The sequence below is a fragment of the Pleurodeles waltl genome, chromosome 7, assembly GCF_031143425.1.
Source record: "Pleurodeles waltl isolate 20211129_DDA chromosome 7, aPleWal1.hap1.20221129, whole genome shotgun sequence".
NCBI lineage: Eukaryota > Metazoa > Chordata > Amphibia > Caudata > Salamandridae > Pleurodeles > Pleurodeles waltl.
In genome coordinates this window covers 56,597,379-56,615,561 of record NC_090446.1, presented here as the reverse complement: position 1 = coordinate 56,615,561, position 18,183 = coordinate 56,597,379, and the positions used below count along the sequence as shown (strand labels likewise).

Here is an 18,183-nt window from a genome sequence, read left to right as displayed (position 1 = left end):
ATCGCAAACTAGGGGTTGTACATACGAAAATGCTTTTTTCTTGTCGCAAACGGCAGGATTATGTGGAAAAAAGCTACGTACATGTGGTCCTAAATGTGTGAGCTCGTCACGTGCAATACTCGCACATTGTAGTTCAGTGAATTTTTCAGTTATTGGTTATTTGCAGTAAATCTGCCCATTTAAAGGGCTCCGCAAAGATTACGCGGAACACCTCAATGAATAGTGTTAATTTCAGTCCTAGAAGAAAAGGCGCGAGTACAGGGGACGATGCGTGTGTCCTACCGGGTACATTCATATGACACTGTACTTTGAAGTTTGAAGTAATGTCGTAGGTGTCTGCGTCCTTCCAGTCACATCAAGGCACCCTTGTGTTTCACAGGTGCGGTCTATACAGTATTAGTAGTATATCGTGCTGACTGCAATATAATAGTCTACAGGCGACATCTAAAATAGTTGAAAAAACAGACTTCTGCGCTGCATCGGCTACAAGGACATCTGTTTCTTTTTTAGATCATGAGTGGACTGACTGTATGAGGAGCCTGCGCAGATTCTCTGAGTTGATGGGGCTGGTAGCTGTTTCGTCCATCATTATAACGGGTCTCATAGCGTGGATCGTAGGTGAGTTGCTTTCATGGTCATGCATTTCTCCAGTAGTTAGCGCAATCGATGAGGGACGAGCGCCACCCAGTGGCCATTGCTAGCAGTGCTTCAATTTATGGAATACCAGTGATAATAAAACGCTGATCCTTATAGTATTTTTGAATATTTAACCCCTTAACTGCTGAGCCTTTTCTACCCCCTCAGTGCTGAGCTTTTTTTGGCCATTTGGGGTAGTTCGCACTTGGGGCTCTATAGCTCTTATTTTTTCTACATAAGTTAACTTTCCAAATTTGTATCCTTTTTAGGTTTCACCTGTACAGCGCTAGCACTGTGCTAGGCAAATCTATTTTATTAAATAAACAAATAGCAGGTGAGAGACCCCTGACCTTTTTGGCCGGAGCTCACTCCCCTGCGCCGACAGCACCCCCTTGCTGTGCCGTTTTCCCCTGACCCCACCCCTGACCGATCGCATGTTCGAGGCCCTCCCTGGTGTCTAGTGGACGCTGGTCAGTGTTACTAGACTGTGAATGGTATTTTTTTTTTGTGCCTTCCCACTGTCTTTCTCACCGTATCTAGTCCCCTTCTGTCTGCCGTTTTGCGTTACTAGTCTGTGCATTGTATTGTTTTTTGTGCCTTTCCACTGTTTTTCTCACCGCATCTGTTTCCCTTCTGTTTGCCTTTTTTGTGCCATCTCGACCCTTGTGCGCTCCCCCGGGTTCTGCTCTTCCCGTCCGCCTCCCAGCTGCTCCTCCCTCCCACCACCCCCTCTTAATGGCGGTCGCGCCGCTGGTGCGCCAGAGGCAAGCCCATCCACGCCCGGACCGTGCCCAGCACCAGTCCCCCTGGCCCAACCAGCCAAACTCCCCCCTCCCCCCCCCCCCCCCCCCCCAAGCCTACACTACCACCCCACACCCTCCTCTCCCTCAACCCCAGAGCTCGCCCCACCTGCATTCAAACCAGCCCCACACACACACACACGGCCCCTTCACCTGCCTATTCTCCTGTTCCACCCACCAAAAAACCCCACAACCTGCACAAGCCCCACACCAATACCACCTCAACCCACAGCAACACCACAAGCACCCCCACCAACACAATTTCACAACACAACAACCTCACCACTCGCAACCATCTCAGTTGCCTGCTACTAAACACCCTATCCCTACACAAACATGCCATAGAACTCTGGGACCTCATCACATCACACTCACCCGACGTCATCTTCCTCACAGAAACCTGGACAAACCTCTCATCCGAGCCAGATATAGCCACAGCCACCCCGGAGGGCTACAAACTCCAACACAAAGACTGCCTTAACAAACCAGGAGGCGGCATCGCCATCCTTCAGAGAAACCATCAAGGTCACCACCAACACCCTCAACAACGCAGCACACACGCACTTCCTCCTCCACATCAACACCACCACCACCCTCAGAGGCACACTCATATACAGACCCCTAGGACCACCCCCCCTTTTGTGACACCATCGCTGACAGCATCAGCACGCACGCTCTCACCTCCACAGACTACATACTCCTCGGCGACTTCAACTTCCACCTGGAAAACCATCACAACCACAACTCCTCCTCCCTCCAGGACAACCTCACCAACTTGGGACTCAAACAACTGGTCACAGCCCCCACCCACTCGGCTGGACACACACTCGACGCAATTTTCACCGCAAGCCAACACATCACCAACACCCACACCACCAAACTCCAATGGACGGACCACCATTGCCTCCACTTCTCCTACAACAAACCACCCACACACCACCCCCCTACCGCATGTGGGACAAGATCCCCCACAGAGCACCTGAACTCCCAAGTGACACAAACCCCACCCCCAACACCACCGACCCCAACATCGCCGCACACAACCTCAACAAATGAATCACCACCTGTTCAGACGCTCTCGCGCCCCTCAGAAAAAACATCACTACCCGCAATATATAGAATGCCCCATAGTTCACCATTGAACTCCACAAGTCAGAACACAAATGCCGCAAAGCAGAGAGAACTTGGAGACCAGAACCCTCCACCACAAACTTCTCCACCCTCAAAACCACCACACGCATCCACCACCAACTCATACGCACCACCAAAAGAGCACACTACAAGGAACGCATTGACAACAACTCCCAAAGCAGCAAAGAACTCTTTACCATCATCAAAGAGCTCTCCAAACCCAAAGCCAACAACCTATACCCCACGCACACACAAACCCTCTGCAACTCCCTCTCTAATCACTTTCACCGCAAAATCCTGGACATACACAACAGCTTCATACCACACACACCCTCCACCCACCCAACACACTCACCCCCCCAACCTACTCACCACCTGCGCCTCCACCACCGATGAAGAAACTGAAAAGACAATGAACTCCATTCACTCTGGCTCCCCCTCCGACCCATGCCTCCATCAAATATATAACAAGGCCAGCCCCACCATCGCCCCCAAACTCCGAGCCATAATCAACAGCTCATTCGAAACTGCCACCTTCCCAGACCCCTGGAAACACGCAGAAGTCACCGCTCTCCTAAAAAAGCCCAAAGCCAACCCAGACGGCCTCTCCAACTACCGCCCATCTCCCTCCTCCCTTTCCCAGCCAAGGTCACACAAAAACTAGTCAACTCCCGCCTATCCCACTTCCTCGAGGCAAAGCACACACTCGACCCCTCCCAATCTGGGTTCCGCAAGAACCACAGCACGGAAACCGCTCTCATCTTATGCACCGACGAAATCAGATCCAGAGTCGACATGGGCGAGACAATTGCACTCGTACTCCTGGACCTATCCGCAGCCTTTGTCGCTGTCTGCCACCACACTGGGATCCGCCACAAAGCCCTGGACTGGCTCACCTCCTTCCTCACCGACCGAACCCAAAAAGTCAGTTTCCCACTCTTCCAACCCTCCGCCACCAAAATCACCTGTGGAGTCCCACAAGGCTCCTCCCTCAGCCCCACACTCTTCAACATCTACATGGCCCCACTAGCCAACATCCTCAAACCTCACGGCTTCACCATCCTCTCATACGCTGATGACACACAACTCATCTTCTCCCTCATCCGCAACCCCACCACCGCCAAAACCAACCTACACTCTGCACTCCTTGACACCGCTGCCTGGATGACAGCCAACCACATTAAACGTAACTCCAACAAAACCAAGATAATCATTTTTGGCCCACACAAAAACACTTGGGCCCCCTCATGGTGGCCCACCACGTTAGGCCCCGCAAACCACGCACGCAACCTCAGCATCATCCTGGACCCCTCCCTCTCAATGGCCCAACAAATCAACGCCCTCACCTCCTCATGTTTTACCACACTCCACACACTGAAAAAAACATTCAAATGGATCCCCACAGCGACCAGAAAGACAGTCACCCACGCACTCATCAGCAACAGGCTAGACTACAGCAAAGCCCTCTACGCCGGCAGCACACTCAAACTCAAGCGCAAACTACAGCGAATCCAGAACTCAGCAGCACGCCTCATCCTCGACCTCCCCTGCCATGAACACATTTCACCATACCTCAAATCCCTCCACTGGCTCCCCATAGACAAAAGGATCACCTTTTAAGATCCTCATCCACGCACACACATCCCTCCACAACACCGGCCCAACCTACCTTAACGAAAGAGTGACCTCCCACACGCCACCTCCGCTCCGCCGACCTCTCTCTCGCCACAGTTCCTTGCATCAAACACACCACCACTGGAGGCAGATCTTTCTCCTATCTGGCCCCCAAAGCCTGGAACCCCCTCCCCACCCACCTCCGCAAGACCCAGGACCACCTCCTCTTCAGAAAGAGCCTTAAAACCAGGCTTTTCGAACAGAGATCTCCCCTCCCCTAACACACCCCCCCCCCCCCCCAGCGCCTTGAGACTCTCACAGGTGAGTAGCGCGCTCTATAGGTCTCTTTGATTGATTGATTAAATATATCTCAAAAGGGGCTTAAATTCCATCCCTGTTTGCACTGGTACCTCTGCTTGCCTCTTACTTTAGCCTCCTTATTTATATTTCCTGCAATTACCAATGCTTGTTCCTCATGTGTTTTGCTCTTATCGGTGTCAGGGCCTGAGTACTGCTTTCATCCACTTTGTGGGACTTTTTTAAAGCTTTTGTCTGAGTCTCTTGTTGATGGGGAGCCAGTGCAGGTCTCTCAGGTAGGGTGTGATGTGGCAGTTGCGGGGATATCCAGGATGCGTTCTGTATGCGCTGCAGTCTTTTCTGGAGCTTGGCCATGGTTCCTGCGTGGAGGGTGTTGCCGTAGTCCAGTCTGCTGCTTACGAGGGCTTGGGTGATGGTCCTTCTAGTTCCGGTGGGGATCTATTTGTAGATCTTCCTGAAGCATGCAGAGGGTGTTGAAGCAGGAGGTAGAGAAAGCGTTGACTTGCTGGGTCATTGATAGCGATGAGTCCAGGATGAACCCCAGGTTGCGCGTGTGGTCGGTGGGTGTCTGTGCATTTCCCAGTGTGGCAGGCCACCAGGAGTCGTCCCAGGCGGAGGGGTGGAGCCAGGATGAGGACCTCAGTCTTGTCAGAGTTCAGTTTCAGGCAGCTGTTTCATCTATTCAGCGATGGCCTTCATTCCTTCGTGGAGGTTGGTTTTGGCGGTGGCGGGGTCCTTGATGCGGGAGAGGATCAGCTGAGTGTCATCATCATATGAGATGATGTTGAGGTCGTGTGATCGGACGATGTTAGCGAGCGGAGCCAGGTAAACATTAGAGGGTCGGTTGGGTTGAGGGACGACGCCTGGGGTACGCCGCAGATTATCTTGGTGGCTTCAGAGCAGAATGGGGGGAGGCGGACTTTCTGGCTTCTGCCGGTGAGGAAGGAGGTGATCCAGTCCAGGGCTCTGTCACAGATCCCTGCGTCGTTGAGGCCTGTGCCTAGGGTGTGGTGGCAGACAGTGTCGAAGGCGGCCGAGAGCTCCAGGAGGATGAGGGCCACACTTTCACCGTTGTCAAGTAGGGTCCTGATGTCAGTGGCGCGATGAGGGCGGTTTCGGTGCAGTGGTTGCTGCAGAATCTTGATTGGGACGAGTCCAGAGTAGTGTTCTCCTTGAGGAAGCGAGTCAGTTGTTTGTTGGCAATCTTCTCAATGACTTTTGCTGGGAAGGGGAGCAGGGAGATGGGCCAGAAGTTCTTGAGGTCCTTTGGGTCCGCCTTGGGTTTCTTGAGAATAGCTTTGATCTCCGCGTGTTTCCAGCTCTCCGGGAAGGTGGCGAATGAGCTGTTGATGATCTTTTGGAGTTGGGGTGCGATGACAGAGCTTGCTTTGTTGAAGATTTGGTGAGGGCAGGGGTCAGATGGTGAGCCAAAGTGGATGGTGTTCATGATTTTAATGGTATCATAGTCATGGGTCCAGGAGAGCAGGCGGTTGGTGTGGCTGGGGGGCAGTGAGTCTGTGGTGTCAGTGGTTGACGGGGGGTCTGGGTATTGAAGGTGTCATGGATGTCTGCGATCTTGCGGTAGAAGAAGGTGGCTAGGGAGTCGCAGAGGTCTAGCGATAGCGGGATGTCGTTGACGTTGGAACCGGGGTTGAAGAGTTCCTTCACGATGTTGAAGAGTTCCTTATAGCTGTGTGCATTGTTGTTGATGCGTTCTCTGAAGGAGGTTCTTTTAGGAGTGTGGAAGAGTTGGTGGTGTCTGCGGATGGCGTTCTTGAAGGCTGTGTGGCTGTCCAGTGTCTTTTCTTGGTGCCACTTCTTCTGGAGTCTTTGGCATGTTTGCTTGGATTCTTGGAGGTCGGGGTGAACCAGAAGGCCTTTCTGTCGGTGTGTCTTTTTGAAGGTTTGATCGGGGCGAGTGTGTTGGCACAGTCGATCCATTGCCTGAGGTTGCGGGTGGCTGTGTCGGTGTCGATTGGTGGGTTCCGGGAGAAGGTGGTGATCAGCTGGTCTTTGGTAACCTTGTTCCATCTGCAGTGGGAAATCCGCTGCGGGTGGTGGTGCATTGTGAGTTTCTCAAAGGTAAAGTGGATGTAGCGGTGGTCGGTCCAGTGGAGTTCGGTGGTGTGGCTGAAGGAGACGTGTTTGCTGGCGGATAAGCTTGGGTCGAGCGTATGTCCTGCGGAGTGGGTGAGTGGATGCCGTGACGACCTGCTTGAGTCGAGGTTGTTGAGCAGGGTGGTGGAGTTGTTGTTGGTGTTCTCGCAGTGGAAGTTCAGGTCCCTGAGAAGTATGTAGCCCTTGGATGCGAGTGCGTGCGTGCTGACTATGTCAGTGATGGAGTTGCTGAACTGCTGTCGGAGTCCTGGGGGTGGGGGTCTGTAGATGAGGGTCCCTCTGAGGGTGGTGTTTGGATCTGTGTGGATCTGGAAGTGCAGGTGTTCGGTGATGCTGAGGGTGTCTTCGGTGCTGGTCGTGATTCTGGGAATATTCCTGTGGACGATGGCCACGCCTCCTCCAGGTCTGTTGGTGCGGTCCCTGTGGGAGATCTTCTAGCCGCCCGGGATGGCTATAGCAATGTCGGGCGCTGAGGAGGGGTTCATCCAGGTCTCGGTCAGGAAGGCGACGTCCAGGAGGCTGAGTCGAGTAGGTTCCAGAGTGTGATGACATGTTTGTGGATGTAACGGGCGTTGAGTTGGATGCATCTGATATGCTTGCATCCTGCCTTGTTGGGCGGGTCGCTGGCATGGAGGCTGGTGAAGGTGCAACTCCGACAGGAGAAGGGTCTGCGGGTGAGACACCGGTGGCCTGGTGGCAGGTGGATGAGCGGCAGACGTTGAGCGCGTGGAGGGTGATGGCGTTGCGGCAGTTGGGGGAGAAAGAACCAGGGGTTCCAGCGCTGGGTGCAGTCCGGTTGTGGATGTGCGTAGGCGGCCTTGCCTTAGGCACACCTTTGCGTGGCCGCTTTTAAGTAGGGAGAGGGGAAGGAGAGGACAGGTGGGAGACGGGAGCGGAAAACGGCATGAAAAAAGGGGGCGGGCGGGTCCGCCCGGGGGCAACAGCAGCGGGGACACAGCGCAAGAGAGGAGGAGGTGGGTCAGCAGCTGCGGGGGAGAGAGAGTGGGTAGAGCGAGAGAACAAAGAAACTGGGAGGGGAAAGTGGAACACAAAGACAAAAGGAACACATGGGGCAGAACACAGAAGGAAAAGCACACAAAGTGAAACGGAGGCAAAGTAGGAAAAAGGAGAAGAGCGGCAGAGGGCAGTTTAGAGAAGAGCAGAGCTCTTTCACTAGACACCAGGGATGAGGTGCAGGCAGAAGCCTGCGGTGGAGGAGGGCCTCAAACTCCTGAATGAGGTCAGGGTTCAGAGGAATAAAGGGCTCGACTTGCTGGTGGAGCCATGGGAGGCAGAGCAGTTCACTGACTAGGTCAGTAATATTACTCGTCCTACAGCGCAGCGGCTGCCATTTAGTATGATGCCATGCTGGGACTCTAACCTGGCTCCTGGGCTGCTCAGTGGAGAACTCTGGTGATTAAACCACACCTCTTTCATGCTACCGTCCTGATTAAATAAATAATTCACTGGAGCATTGTTGGTCTTCATATAACATAATTTCAGTCAGGCATTCACTGCTATACTGCTCATGAGTCCACTGATGCAGTGCTGCCTCCTTTTGTTAGTGCTGCTTCACCCTTTTGAATATACCATATACTGATATGTGGTGCATGCTATTCAGCACTGACCGGGAGGGGTCTGATAGAGGATGCAACAGGGGAGCAGGAGGGAGGAGCCAAGATGCTTCTGTTTGCAGTTCTCTTATGGATGGTTTGGGTTTTTGCACTTTCGTGGCTGGGAGACTCCCAAGGTCTGAGTGGGGAGTGTAGTTTTGCTTTGTAACATACAGCGTCAGAAGCAGCATACGTTAAGCTTAATGACTGAAACAAAACACCAATGTATACTTTATGTCTTTGTAAGATGTAACTTTGTATTGAGATTCTGTTCTTGGCTTCAGTCTACTGCTGATAGTTCAGTGTGGTAAACTGAAACGCAGGTGTGTGTTTCTCAATCCTGCAGTGTGTGTGTGTCTCTTGCACACTCTGTTATTTTGCGGTAGCATCTGTGCAGGTGAACAATTAATGCAAATCAGTTATGTGGCCCCATGTTTGTAGCACGCTCACCATCCCTCCCCCCCCCCCCCCGGGGCCAAAAGTGAACTCACCAGTTCCCCCCCCCCCCCCCCCCCGGGCCAAAAGCGCACTCACCAGTCGTCCCCCGCCCCCCAAGTGGGCCAAAAGCGCATTCTCTGGTCTCCTCCCCCCCCCCCCCCCCCAGGTCAAAAGTGCTCTCTCCAGGCCTCCTCCCCCCCCCCCCCCCAGGTCAAAAGTGCTCTCTCCAGGCCTCACCCCCCCCCCCCCCCCCCCCCCCCAAGGGTCCAATAGTGTACTTTCCAGTCCCCCGGGGCCGAAGCCGGGACCCACTATTGCTTGCAACCCAGAAGCGCCGCATCAGAGCCCAGCGCTCATTTACATAGTAGAAGGAAAGTGCCAACAGCGGACCTGAAAGTGAGCACTCCATACGAATTTTGCATAGCTGAAGTTAATCTGCCGGTTCACGTTAAGTGTGTTTTTGTTGCTGCTTAGTTGTTGCCTTGCAGTTTGACTAAAGCTGTGTTTTATTGTTGGTCTTTGGTACGAGTTTACCTCAATGGGGACCTACTGTTGCCTCAATTAATTTTCAGTCCGCCCTCGCACCCTTGCTAGAGAGGATGTTTTCACTTGTCTGGACAGCAGGCAAATCAGCAGCAATTTAATGGCAAGACCGGAGGCTCCTATTATGCTTTAGTCTTTATTTTTAATAGAAGCTGCAGTCAAGAATAAAACTACCGATCCCATAAGGCGAACGAAAGTAGCCAATGAGGATCAAGAGGAAGTTCAAATTAATGGACCAATCACTAACAATTTGCTCTAATTATACCTATCTTGACTGAGAACAGCCCTCTTTTCTTGCTGCTCGCAGTCAAGATAAGTATTATTTCCCTCTAATATTCATTTAACATTACGAAAGTTTACTGTGTTTTTAGTGTATGCACTCTTGGTTGCTTTGTTATACTGCCATTTTTATGCCCTCGTTTTATGTCGCTTTATCAACAGTCGGCTTGTAGCCGCATTCCGTTCCTTTCATTTGCGGCGCGCGCCGCTCATTAACTGCAGCTGAAAGGCCGTTTTTTTCTCCTCAGCGCGCAGTAGCTGTATTCTGCCACTAGCTGAGAGAGGAAACGCACGCACGACAAAACCCTGACCGCTTTTCTCGTCGGACCCCTTTTGCTGCTTTATTCCTCCCATGACCGACTCCTCGTCTCTGTGGGGGCTCCCGGCTTCCTCGGTTACACACATTTTGTTCCGCCCAGAGGGAGAGCCCACCTGCTTGCTCTCACTTCTGTGAGAAGTTTAACCCCTTCCTCTCTCCCTAGTTTTTACCCTTCTTACCCTTCTGCTGCCACCATGGACAGCTCCTCTCATTCACATTTAACACAGGAGGAGGAGGAAGATGTCCTTAAGGAGAATCTTAATTACTTTATTCAGTTTTAACCCCTTCCTCCCTCCATAGTTTTTACCCTTCTTAACCTTCTGCTGCCACCATGGACAGCTCCTCTCATTCACATTTAACACAGGAGGAGGAGGAGGAAGACGTCCTTAAGGAGAATCTTAATGACTTTATTCAGTTATCTGTGGAGCAAGCTATTTCAGCTTCATGGCAAAAATTATCAAAAAATTTGGAGAATTCAGTCGTCAATTTAGTGTCTAAAACCATGCTGGCCCAATCTGCAGGGGAATGCAGAAAGCGTCCTATTCCGTCTAAAAATACTAAAACAACTCTATTGGTTAGTGACAAAGGTTCACATGCAGCAGAGGACGTGGTTCCTCAAAGGCCTCCTCTTAAGGAGGGGTTAATTGCTAAATCTTCTAAGAAATGCATGGTAAAATCCAAACCTATATCTTCCCCCTATCTCTATATCTAAAATTCTAGGCACGGACGACGATGTGCAGGACCCTAACACGGATTCGGATGTTTCCGACAAGGACGTTGGAGATATTCTCTCCCCTCCTCCTCACAAAAAAATTAAAGTTGGGTCCCAAGACCTTGCAGGGTCTTGCACAATACTGGATGCTCAAGGGGTCCCTATGTTTGATCCGAGTAACATCCAAATTATACAGAGTGGTTTCACACTGATCATGTAGCAGAATATGTGACAGCCAGATTACGCACCCCCTTGGATAAACCGGTTCGGGCAAAACTCAAATCCGAATGTCCTCGCCCTGCCCTTTCTTCCAAAATCACAGCAACTCAGACTATTGATGGCTTCCCTTATCACCTTCTTCACTAAATACGGGAAGGACCCACGGAAAGCAGTCAACAAAGCTTGGTCTTCTTGCCAAGATAAGATATTCGATATAGCAGGACCCCCTAACTCGCATTTTTGATTTGGCAGAAACTGCCAGACTGGAGCATGCTTCTATTGTGGAATGCAAATTCCTCCTTCACACACGAACGCAGGAAGGGTCTCCTTAAACTTGATCCCAAGCTGGTCAACCTTGCCGGTTCAGATCCCGGTGTCAAGGCAGACGGTCTCCTTTTCGGAGACTCTTTTATTAAGAGTTGAGCAAGTACGTTGCAACTTTCTCATCCCTCGACAAAGCACAACAATCCCTTAAAAAAAAAAAAAAAAAAAAAAAAAAAATGTTTTCAACACATGTTTTTGCCAGGGCCGGCAGAGGCAGGAACCGCTTTGCCAGCTGTTCCTATGCCAATCAAGGTTCCTGCGGTTTCTACAGTTATAATTCAACCCAGGATTACAGACCGCAATTCTACCCCCAAAGGAGCAGGGGCTTCAGAAACAAGGGGAACCGTAATTCCAGATTCTTTACGCAAGCCGTTAAGTCAGCATTTTCTTTCACCTATTCTAGGGGTCGTATTTCTCTATGCCTGTCAAAATGGAGGGAACTCACAGTAGATCCCTGGGTTCTAAATACTGTTCAAGGATATGTTATAGAACTCTTTTCAGAGCCTTTTCAAACAAGTTTTCCTCCTCCCCCCTCCCCCCCCCATCAGTTCTCCCTTCAAATGACAGACTTAATTTATTTAGAAATTCAATCTCTCCTACAAAGATGCGCCCGACATTCAACCAGTTCGTACTTTTATCGTCCCTTCAAGATGGAAACTATCCTACATCTCGGGAATACTTTGCTCCAGGGAGATTGGATGGTAAAGTTAGACCTTCAAGACGCATACCTTACGGTACTCATACACCCAGATTCCCAGAAATGTTTCCAATTCCAATGGGCCGGTCAGACTTTCCGTTTTAATTCCCTTCCTTTCGGTCTGTCTTCTGCTCCATGGTGCCTCACAAAACTAATAAAACCAGTAGCGGCCTTTCTCAGAGCTCGAGGCATCAGATTAATTATCTACTTGGATGATATTCTGATCATGAATCAAAATCGTTCTTCTCTTCTGTCCCAGGTGCACCTTGCTTGCACTCTACTTTAAGATCTAGGCTTTATTATAAACTACGAAAAATCTTCCTTGGATCCAATCCAAAAGATCGAATTCTTAGGCTTCCTGGTAGACTCTGTTTCAGCTACTCTTCTTCCATCTTCAAAGATCAAATCCATAAAGTCAGAAATTCTACTGATTCTACGCAACTCTCGGCTTTCCCTCCCATCCAAGAGTCGTAGGACTCCTCTCTTCTTCAATCCAAGCTATCTTTCCAGGTCCACTTCACTACCGCACATTGCAGAGTCTAAAAATTCGTCATCTCCAACGGGGGCTAGCCCATACAGATTCCATAGTTCTAGACCAAGACTCTAGCTCGGAACTTCAGTGGTGGATAGACTATTTAGACGCCTGGAACGGCAGCACTATCTTTGCATCAGTCCCAGATCTTCTATTAGAATCAGATGCAAGTCTGCTGGGTTGGGGAGCCCGGTGTGGTCCAATCTCGACTGAAGGCTCATGGACTCTAGAGGAGTCAAAACTGCACATAAACTGTTTAGAGATCTTGCCGGCTCCTTTGCAATCAGGAGCCTAGCAAGAGACAGAGTTTCCTGTTCGGTTCTTCTCAGAATGTACAACATTTCCGTGTTTCGTTACATCATGCGCTTAGGAGGCACAAAATCCAAACCTTTAACGGAATTGGCAAAATGGTTCTGGGAGTTCTGTCTCCAAAACAGAATCTCTGTCCAAGCGGAGTATTGCAGAGCAATCTCAACTTTGTAGCGGATTGGTATTCTCGCCACTTCCAGGACTCAAGCGACTGGATGCTCAATGCACAGGTCTTCAACAACCTTCTCCACAAATGGGGTCCCTTTGACATAGATCTTTTTGAATCACGTCTCAATGCACAGCTCCTGCAATTCTTCAGCTGGCATCCGGATCCTCTAGCTCTTGCCTTCGATGCTTTCTCTCAGGACTGGTCATCCTCCCTCAATTACGCTTTCCCCCCCCCCCTTCATTTTGATTTCCAGAGTACTGGTGGAGGTCAGGTGTCACGAAGCCTCCATAGTGCTCATAGTCCCCTTCTGGCACTCCCAGGAGTGGTTTCCCTCTCTCCTGGAACTGTCAATAGAACCTCCGTTTTTAATCCCCTCGTTTCCAGATCTCTTAACCAATCTCCACGGTCTCCGCCACAACCTGATACTCCAGAACGTCCTCACCCTTTCAGCCTGGAAAATATCGGGGAACCCCAACCTGGCGTCTCTATTTCGGCAGAAGCTTCAAACTTCATTGACTTGGTGAGAGCTTCAGGAACAAAGAAAGCATATAGATCCGCTTGGTCTCTCTGGCATAGCTGGTGTGTGGGGAAAACACGTTGATCTCTTTACAGCAATTGTAACAATGATTATTAACATCCTGGCGGCGGAAGCCTGCAAAGGTAAATCTTTTCGTACTATTAACCTGTATAGATCCGCAATTTCTTCCTCACACTCTTTATTCCAGGGAAAACCAGTTGGAGAGCATCCTTTGGTCTGCCGTCTTTTAAAGGGAGTAAAATTTTCCAATCCCCCGAAACCTAAAATATAGTTTGTTATGGGATGTTAATGCTGTGCTAAAATTGTGTATGTCTTGGCCAGACAATTCTTTATTGTTAAAACAGCTTTTTGCTAAGCTCACCATGCTTTTATGTTTAGTGTCTTTCAAACGTTTATCTGATGTTAGAGCTCTAGATGTTACAGCTCGCCATTTTATACCCTCTGGCATTATGTTTAATGTGTTTAGGCGTAGTAAGACTAGTCTTTCTTCAGTTTTCTATCCCTTTCTTCCGGATCACCCTAAGCTTTGTGTAGGCCAGTGCTTATAAAAGTTTACGAACAACAGACAGCCGGTCTGAGAAAGTCCTCCTCTACCCAACTCCTCATTTCGTTCAGAAAACCTTTCAAACCTGTGTCCTCTCCTACTTTGGCTCGCTGCGTTCATTGGGTTATGTCCCTGGCTGGCATTGATACCTCTGCCTTTGGTGCCCATTCGGCTAGGGGAGCCATGGCGTCCAAAGCTTTTTGGGCTGGTTCTCGCTTTGAGGATATTCTCAGGTCGGCTGACTAGTCTAATGACACTGTTTTTAAAGTTTTCTATTGTAAACCAATTCAACATGCCTCTCTAAATGTGATTGATATACTTTAAAATAGCATAATAGGAGCCTCCGGTCTTGCCATAAAATGTAGATTTTCCTAGTAACTTATGAAGGAAAGTCTTAATTTTATTAAAGACACGGAGGTGAGTATAATCCCGCCTCTACAACTAACGCTGTTATTTTGTTACCCTCCCTTCCAGCATCTACATCAACGCAACAGACCTCTCCTTAGAGATCCTTCCTTGGTTTCTTCGGCTACTTTGTCTGTTACTACACCTGCCTTCACGGACACTCAGTTGTTGGATCAGTACACCCTTCCGGAGTTTGTTCAGAGACTTATTTTCATTCTACAGGAAATTTTAGCGCTTTGCCTGGCTATTTGTGTTTGTTGTTTCATTTTTCCATTGTTTGTTACTGATTAGCCTCACACAAGAAAAGAGGGCTGTTCTCAGTCAAGATAGGTATTATTAGAGCGAATTGTTCGTGATTGGTCCATTACTTTGAACTACCTCTTGATCCTCATTGGCTACTTTCGTTCGCCTTATGGGATCGGTAGTTTTAGTCTTGACTGCAGCTGCTATTAAAAATAAAGAAAAGACTAAAGCATAATAGGAGCCTCCGTGTCTTTAATAAAATAAGACTTCCCTTCATAAGTTACTAGGAAAATCTACATTGTCCTCGAGTCGAGACCCGTTTCTGTCCTGATGGGCCCGTCAGAATCATCTGAGCGGGTGTGGATGGCTTGCACACGATTTAGCTCTTTGCATAGATTCTGTTAAGCGAACCATACATGTGCTAATTAAATCTAATTTTTGCCCACTTCCGTTCTTTTCCAGACTTGGTTGGCCGGTTTCCACATTATATCAGTGATACGTTTGTTGTAGCATTTTTATTTGGAATTCTGCGTTCAGTTAGCCTCTTTACAAGAGGCTCGAAAGTGGAATACAACTTTGGACAGGACCACCTTTAGCAGTTTTGTGTAGAACATATAAAACCTGTCTCTTGCACTGTGAATTAGTGCCAATTTCCTTTTGAAAGTGAGCGCCCGGGCCATGACTCCGACACTTCACTTAGCAGAAAAATTGCATCTGAAAGTGGCACTTTGGAAGGAAGACCAAGAGGCAAATTTAATTTAACTGTAAGATGACAATCGACCCTTTATTGCTGCCTTTCCCTAGTTTCTATTCCTATTTCTTTCCTCTGCTCTCCCTTTGAGTTTCCAAGTCCAAGCACTGTGACTGTTTTGCTTGCTCTCTGTGCTTCCCTCTCTCTCCTGTTTATTTTAAACCACAAAAGCTGGGACGAGAGAGCTACTTGTGTGTCTTTGTGAAGGCGTACAAAATCTGCATGTGAGTATTTGCGATGCTTCAGAGAGAGGGGCACTGTCAGCAAATTTCACTGTGCTTCTGGAGAGTGCCAAGGGTTCAGCATCCGTCACAGAAACCTTTATTTTAAAACATGATCTAACACCCTGTGTCTCCTGGGTGTTATATTTCTGATCACAGGAGACTTTTCTCAGGTTTGAACGCATTTCTGGAATTGACTGCTTCGCAGCACGCTTAAAAAATAAAAAAAAAATGCATGCAGTACAAGGATGTGGACACAAAATAATCTAATTATTAATCAAATAGGCGAAACCTAATGCATCTACCAATGCTTGTTTTCCAACATCCTGGGGATTCTAAATGTACCCAGGGTTTATGCATTCCACTGGAGGGCACTGAGAAAATAGCCAAAACATAACAATTTTTGAGTCTTATGAGAAAAATGGGGAAAACAATGCTCTGAAAATGGCATCAACAAATGTCTTAATGTTCTAATATCTTCCCAGCTTTCAGGAACGTGCAGAGGTGAATCAAAAAACGTAATCTTGTACCATAGTTATGGTACTTTTCAGAGAGGTAGTCTATTTTCCTACTTTTTTGTGCTCCCAACCTACTTCTTGTTTGTGATGGAAACAAGTGTGAAACCCATGGGTGATCCAGAAAAACTATAGATTTCTGAAAAGAAGACCTTTAGAATTGCATCAAAAAGATGTTAGCAAAATCTCTTGTTTCAGACAAAGTTTGAGGTTTTCAGAGCACTGTGGGTAAGAGAAGCTCATGAGATCGATGCAAGGAACACTGTCTTGGAATCCCCTGGTTGTATAGTTCTCAAAAATGCCTGTGGTTCGTAGGATTGCATGAGTGGCGCAACAGGATGGCACCAAATATAACAGCTACCCCTATTGCTTATCTCTCAATTTAGCAAAGTAGGCCCTTCTGTGTCATCTCTTGGCCCACCCACACAAGTTGTGCACCTTTCGTTTTTTGAAGATGTGTGGGATCTCAGGGTGGTGGGAAACCTGTGGCGTCCCACAGATTCCAGGTATTTCCGTCATGTAATGTGAGGGAAATGTGTTTCTTACCAAAGTTAGGTGTGTGCAAGGATTTCTGGTATAATTACATGGTGAGAGGAATAAATGTCATGCACCTTTGGACTGCCATGGTTGTCTATTTTTCAAAAGTGTGCAGGTTTGCCTAGGTGCCGGCTGAGGTAGTGCCCAAAATCCATAGCTACCGACATTGCCAAAAACACAAAATTATGTTTTCACTGCATAAATGTGATGTCTGTTGTGAGTGTTTTTTTTTTTTTTTTTTTAGCATTTTCTAATTGTGGGTACTGGTTGGTTGTCCATTTGTGGTCCTCAAGAGATTGCAGAAATTTCCAACACAAAATGTAAATAAATGTGTAATGTTAGCCATACATGCACTTTAAAGTTTTGTACAGCATTATGTGAAAGTGAAAAGAATCAATGCAAGTTACATCACCCTAGACAGCTCCGGGTGTTTAGATTGCAAACATTTAAAAAAGAACAAGGAGTTCGTAGTAAGGACCATATTTACACTGTGGCTGACAAAGAAGACTCTGTCGCTTTGGCGAAGGACTTGTCTGCCATGCTGATGCTACTCCACCCACCAAACCTTGAAATGACTGCCAGACTGGTGGTCAATTGAAAAACATTGACTGGAGTCGCCATTACAGTGGTTTCTGTCAATGCCTTTTTACATTTGATTCACTGCTCCATCAACATGACGGAACCGTCCCAATTATTATTATTATTATTATTATTATTATTATTAAAAAAAAATTAAAACAAAATTCAGAAGTGAGCTTTTCTTTTTGAGGGGAAAAAATGCCCCTCACCCCATTGGAGTTATCTCCCATAGCAAGGGAGGGCATTAAACACCGTGGTTTTTCAGAAGGAGACGGGCAGTGAAAACTGACCTGTCTGCACATCTAAATTAGGTGGGCGAACATGTACGTCCCCTACAGATGGCCCTTATTCAGTCAGGATATTGGAGGGGTGCATCCATGCCTGAGATGGAGCAGTCTTCCCCACGTTTACACCAGTGGTCCGTCCCCTTACATATTGTGTGGGCAGACCATTATCTTCATGGTATGGATACTCTGTTGCCATTGTAGTGGAGTATACTTACTGCCACATAAATAAATCTGGTACTGTTTTTTTAAAGTTAGTCCACCAGTTAAACTGGTTGCTTTTGGCACCTACCCCTTCAAAGCACAAATACTTTTCAAAGTATCTGAATATTGAAACCAAGCCTTCTGAAGGTGAGCCACAAAGCCATGTCAGGGTGCCAACTGCCTTATGGTCCATTTGCATGACATTCACACACCACACACAAGACTTTCATACCGCCAGCCACGGGCCCAATCCAACAGAGCAGTGCACTTACATCAACATACCTCCACCATGGAAGGGCCCATCACATTCATATGCCACAGGATGAAATCCCGATTCAAAACAACCTCTCAACCAGTCATAAACTAAATTGCACACAAACACACCCCGATCAAACCTCTATAAACACACGTCAAGACCTTGTGAAAGTTGGTGCATCCACAACCTTCACAAATGAATAAACTGTTTGACTACTTTTTTACCAATTGTCTAGTAACTGTCTCCATCCTGAACATTACAGAATGCATGTCTAGTGAACCCCTACTAATGACTCCTATGACCACCAAGTGAGGCTTAAAAAGTAATGTTGTACA

At 48.2% G+C, this 18,183-nt stretch overlaps 1 protein-coding gene across 3 annotated transcripts in view; it reads left to right on the top strand.

The window, feature by feature from the left end:
- Positions 1 to 230: 230 nt before the first annotated feature.
- LOC138303617 (C-type lectin domain family 2 member B-like) overlaps positions 231 to 18,183 on the top strand; it is a 67,891-nt gene continuing 49,938 nt past the window's right edge. The window contains exons 1-2 of one of the 3 annotated variants that reach the window (XR_011205426.1): positions 231 to 618; positions 14,328 to 14,736. Coding sequence is in view for 1 of the 3 variants with exons in the window: in XM_069242909.1 (XP_069099010.1) it covers positions 531 to 618 (88 nt within the window). In the remaining 2 variants the exon portion in view is untranslated. Of the gene's footprint in view, positions 619 to 14,327; positions 14,737 to 18,183 lie in introns of those variants that run through there. The other 2 variants (XM_069242909.1, XR_011205425.1) reach the window with 2 other exon arrangements.